Here is a 3,512-nt window from a genome sequence, read left to right as displayed (position 1 = left end):
TCCCAGCCCTTCCCTCTCCCACCCCTCTCCTCCTCGGCAACCACAAGTCAGTTCTCTATGTCTGTGAGTCTGTTTCTGTTTCATAGATAGGTTCATTTGTGCCATACTTTAGATTCCACATGTAAGTGGTATCACATGGTATTTGTCTTTCTCTTTCTGACTGACTTCACTCAGTATGATCATCTCTAGTTGCATCCATGTTGCTGCAATCATCCAAGGCATTTTAGAAGAGGCTCTGCTTGCCATAGCTTCCGGCAGCGTTGCTTCCTGCAGTGGAAAGAAGAATGTTGTTGATGGGAATTCCCAAAGTTAGGCTAAAGTGGGGGTGAAGTAACTTTTCTAGGTGAAGAGGTGATCTTTTTTTTTTTTTTTGATTTATATGTGTGTATTTTATTATATATTAGTCTCTTAAATCAAATAGAAGACAAAAAGTGGAGCTACAAGCCAAAGTTACAATAGTACTAGCTTTTCTCATCGCCCGTCTGTCTACTTTGGCCAGAGGTCTTTATTTCTTCATAAGGCTTTGAGCTACTGTGCAGGGACCTTGACTCCAACCTGAAGAACTCCCTGTGGCAGGCAGGTCTGGTGGTTAAGAACTCTCTCAACTCTTGATTAACTGGGAAGGTCTTGATTTCTCCCTCATTTTCGAAGGAAAGTTTTGCTAGATATAGGATTCTTGGTTGACGGTTTCTTTCCTTCAACACTTCAAGTACATTGAGCCATGCCATCTGGCCTCCGAGGCTCCTGATGAGAAATCTGCTTATGACCTTCCTGGCAAATCTTCTCTCAGCTTCATAGACTTTCATAATGTACCTTATCATGTCTTATGCAACAGAACATTTTGTATAGCATCGTGAAGTCAGTGAAGTTGTAACATTATTTTGAGACCAGAATTTAAGGAAAAGGAATTGAACATTTCAAGTGTAGACATTATGAGGTCTTTAAAATTATTACACATTTTCAAACTAGAAATAAAAAGGCCACTGAAGTAGCCTACAGATTTTAATTTATAACAAAGTGAATACCAGTATCTAATAACACACGTAAAGAAAAATTTCTTTGGGATCCTTTTTCCTAAGTGTAAAGGGGCCTTGAACTCAAAAAGTGCGAAAACCACTGTGGTGTATCCCCAGCTGTGATGGGTCCACTTCTTGCTCTGACCTCAGAGTGCACCATTGTGATGTACTTCACAAAGCCGTATAAAAGAGAAAGCTGGGCCCAGGTTTTTGGTCCTTAGAGCCCAGGAAGCTGCTTTTGGTGACCTGACAGCCTTGGACCTACATTTAGCTTGTTTTTTCCTTCTTTCTGCCATTTTGTTGATTTTTGTTTCTCTTTTCTCTACTCTTTTTTATTTGTCTCATTTTTCTTTCTACAGTTAGCATAGTCAGTAGTGTTGGTATAGTTAGCATAGTTGGTATAGTTAACACTTGATTAGCATAGTTAGTTTAGTTAGTACTAGTTAGCGCTGTTGGTACAGTTAGCGTAGTTAGCGTTGTTAGTAGAGATAGCATACTTAGCACTGTTAGTACAGTTAGCATTGTTAGTTAGCATAGTTAGCGTTGCTAGGTAGTGCTGTCAGTCAGCGTAGTTAGCAGATCACCATGATGCCGGGCCTCACAGCCAACTCTGCTGACAAGGAGGCTCATATTGATGACTTCGAGATCCTCCACACCATTGGTGAAGGCACCTTCGGTAAAGTGAAGTTGGCCCGGCACATTCTGACCGGGACACAGGTGGCTGTGAAGGTCATAAAGAAAAGGCGTCAGAGCTTCTCAAGTGTCCAGGCAGTTTTCCGGGAAGTGTGCAGTCTGAAGGCTCTGAATCACCCCAATATTGTAAAACTGCTGGGGGTGACTGACACGGAGGAGACATTTTTCGTGGTGCTGGAGTACCTCAGTGGGGGGGACATGTACCGCTATTTGAAGATCCATGGCCGTATGACAGAGGCGGAGGCCCGAGGCCCGTTCCAGCAGCTGGTCTCCGCCCTGCAGCACTGCCACGAGAGGGGCATCGTGCACCGGGACCTGAAGCCACTGAACCTCCTCTTTGATTCCAACATGAATATCAAACTTACAGACTTTGGCCTCAGCAACGAGTGTGATGACACTGGCCAAGCGGACACGATCTGTGGCACACACCGTTATGCTGCCCCGGAACTCTTCCTGGGGCAGAGCTACAGCGGCCCTGCGGTGGACGTGTGGAGCTTGGGAGCAGTGCTCTACACCATGGTAACTGGGTCCCAGCCCTTTGTGGGAAAAGACTTCCAGGAACTGCGGAAGCAAATCCTACAAGGGCAGTACCCCATCCCACCTTATCTGTCTTTGGAGATAAGGGATCTATTACGAAAAATGATTGCCCTCAACCCCAGTGACAGAGGCACCTTACCTGACCTCATGAGGCATCCATGGGTGAACATGGGCCAGAAGGAGCCACTCCAGCCACCCTGTGAAGAGGACCTGGAGGTGACAATGGTGAGGACTCCGGGCTTGACTTGCGACCAGATCCAGGACACTGGAACAGGCAGTGTGAGCCCCAGGAAACCCAAGGTGGGGGTCTCCATCATAACTGTGATGCCCTTCTCTTCCGGGGACCTCAGTGGCAGTGAACTTGAGCCTTCTCCAAGCCCTGTGGTGTCCTCCGTGCAAACCAGGTGGCTCTACCAGAGAAAAAATGTGCAGCTGCAGGAAGACCAGCAGGCAGGGCAGAAGACCGGTGAGTCTGCCTGTCCCCCACCCAGCCTGGAGGCGAGGACTGCCACCCCCAGCCCAGCCCCCCAGTGTGGCACTGGGACATCCACCTCCAGCAGCAGCAGGATTGGAGCCCCAGAGGGAACCAGCTGCCCCCTGTGTGTGTCCAACCCTGGAAGGTCCTCCCACACTGGGCAGCCTGAGAGTGTGTCCTCATCCACTCTCTCTGGCCACAGCCAGAAAAAGCAAGGGGTGGCTGGGAGAATCTGGAGCTTCATTTTAAAACATCTTTGTTGCAAGCTGCCCAGCAAGAGGCGTCGTAATAAAGTGAGCCCATGTGAACCCCATGGATGACCGAGGCAGGAAGGTCAGGCCGCCGCGCTCCCTGGGGCCCGGTCCAGTGGAAGATGAGCGTGTCCTCTGCGCGGCCTTCAGAAGCATCGTATCCAAGACCCTGGCCAGCTCAGAGGATGGTCCGGAGCAGCCCAGGCGACCGAAAGCGAGGCCACCGTGGCTGCAGGTCTGCCCCTCAACCCCCACCTGGGTGAAACTTCAGAGACCGGACTGTCATTCCTGGGGCACGTCTCCCCTCCCCTACTCTTCTGTCTTCCGTGTTGGTGGGGGAGGGGGATAGTTCTTGTTCCAAGAGCTCCTTGGTTCTTCCAATTCTGGTTAATAAACTTGATGCTCCAGAAAGACGCGTCACACTCTGCTTTGCGTCGTCCCCGCACAGAATTGGGGCTGTGCATCTTCCAGTGAGACAAGTGTGTAGCCGTGCAGTGCTTGGAGTTAGTCAGAACAGCTAAAGGGAAAAATGACCTAAGA

The 3,512-nt window shown here is 49.2% G+C and overlaps 1 protein-coding gene across 1 annotated transcript; it reads left to right on the top strand.

Moving 5' to 3' along the window:
* The first annotated feature begins 1,601 nt into the window (after nt 1-1,601).
* Nucleotides 1,602-3,041, top strand: LOC133096670 (serine/threonine-protein kinase MARK2-like). The gene has a single exon (XM_061198278.1). It carries the CDS (start codon nt 1,602-1,604, stop codon nt 3,039-3,041), a length of 1,440 nt encoding a protein of 479 aa, XP_061054261.1.
* Nucleotides 3,042-3,512: the final 471 nt, after the last annotated feature.

Source organism: Eubalaena glacialis, chromosome 8, assembly GCF_028564815.1.
Source record: "Eubalaena glacialis isolate mEubGla1 chromosome 8, mEubGla1.1.hap2.+ XY, whole genome shotgun sequence".
Lineage (NCBI taxonomy): Eukaryota > Metazoa > Chordata > Mammalia > Artiodactyla > Balaenidae > Eubalaena > Eubalaena glacialis.
The sequence above is the reverse complement of the archived record's forward strand: the minus strand, read 5'-3'. Positions and strand labels throughout refer to the sequence as shown.

Coding starts and splice junctions, on each gene's coding strand:
- LOC133096670 (XM_061198278.1), top strand. CDS start 1,602: ATGATGCCGGGCCTCACAGCCAACTCTGCTGACAAGGAGGCTCATATT.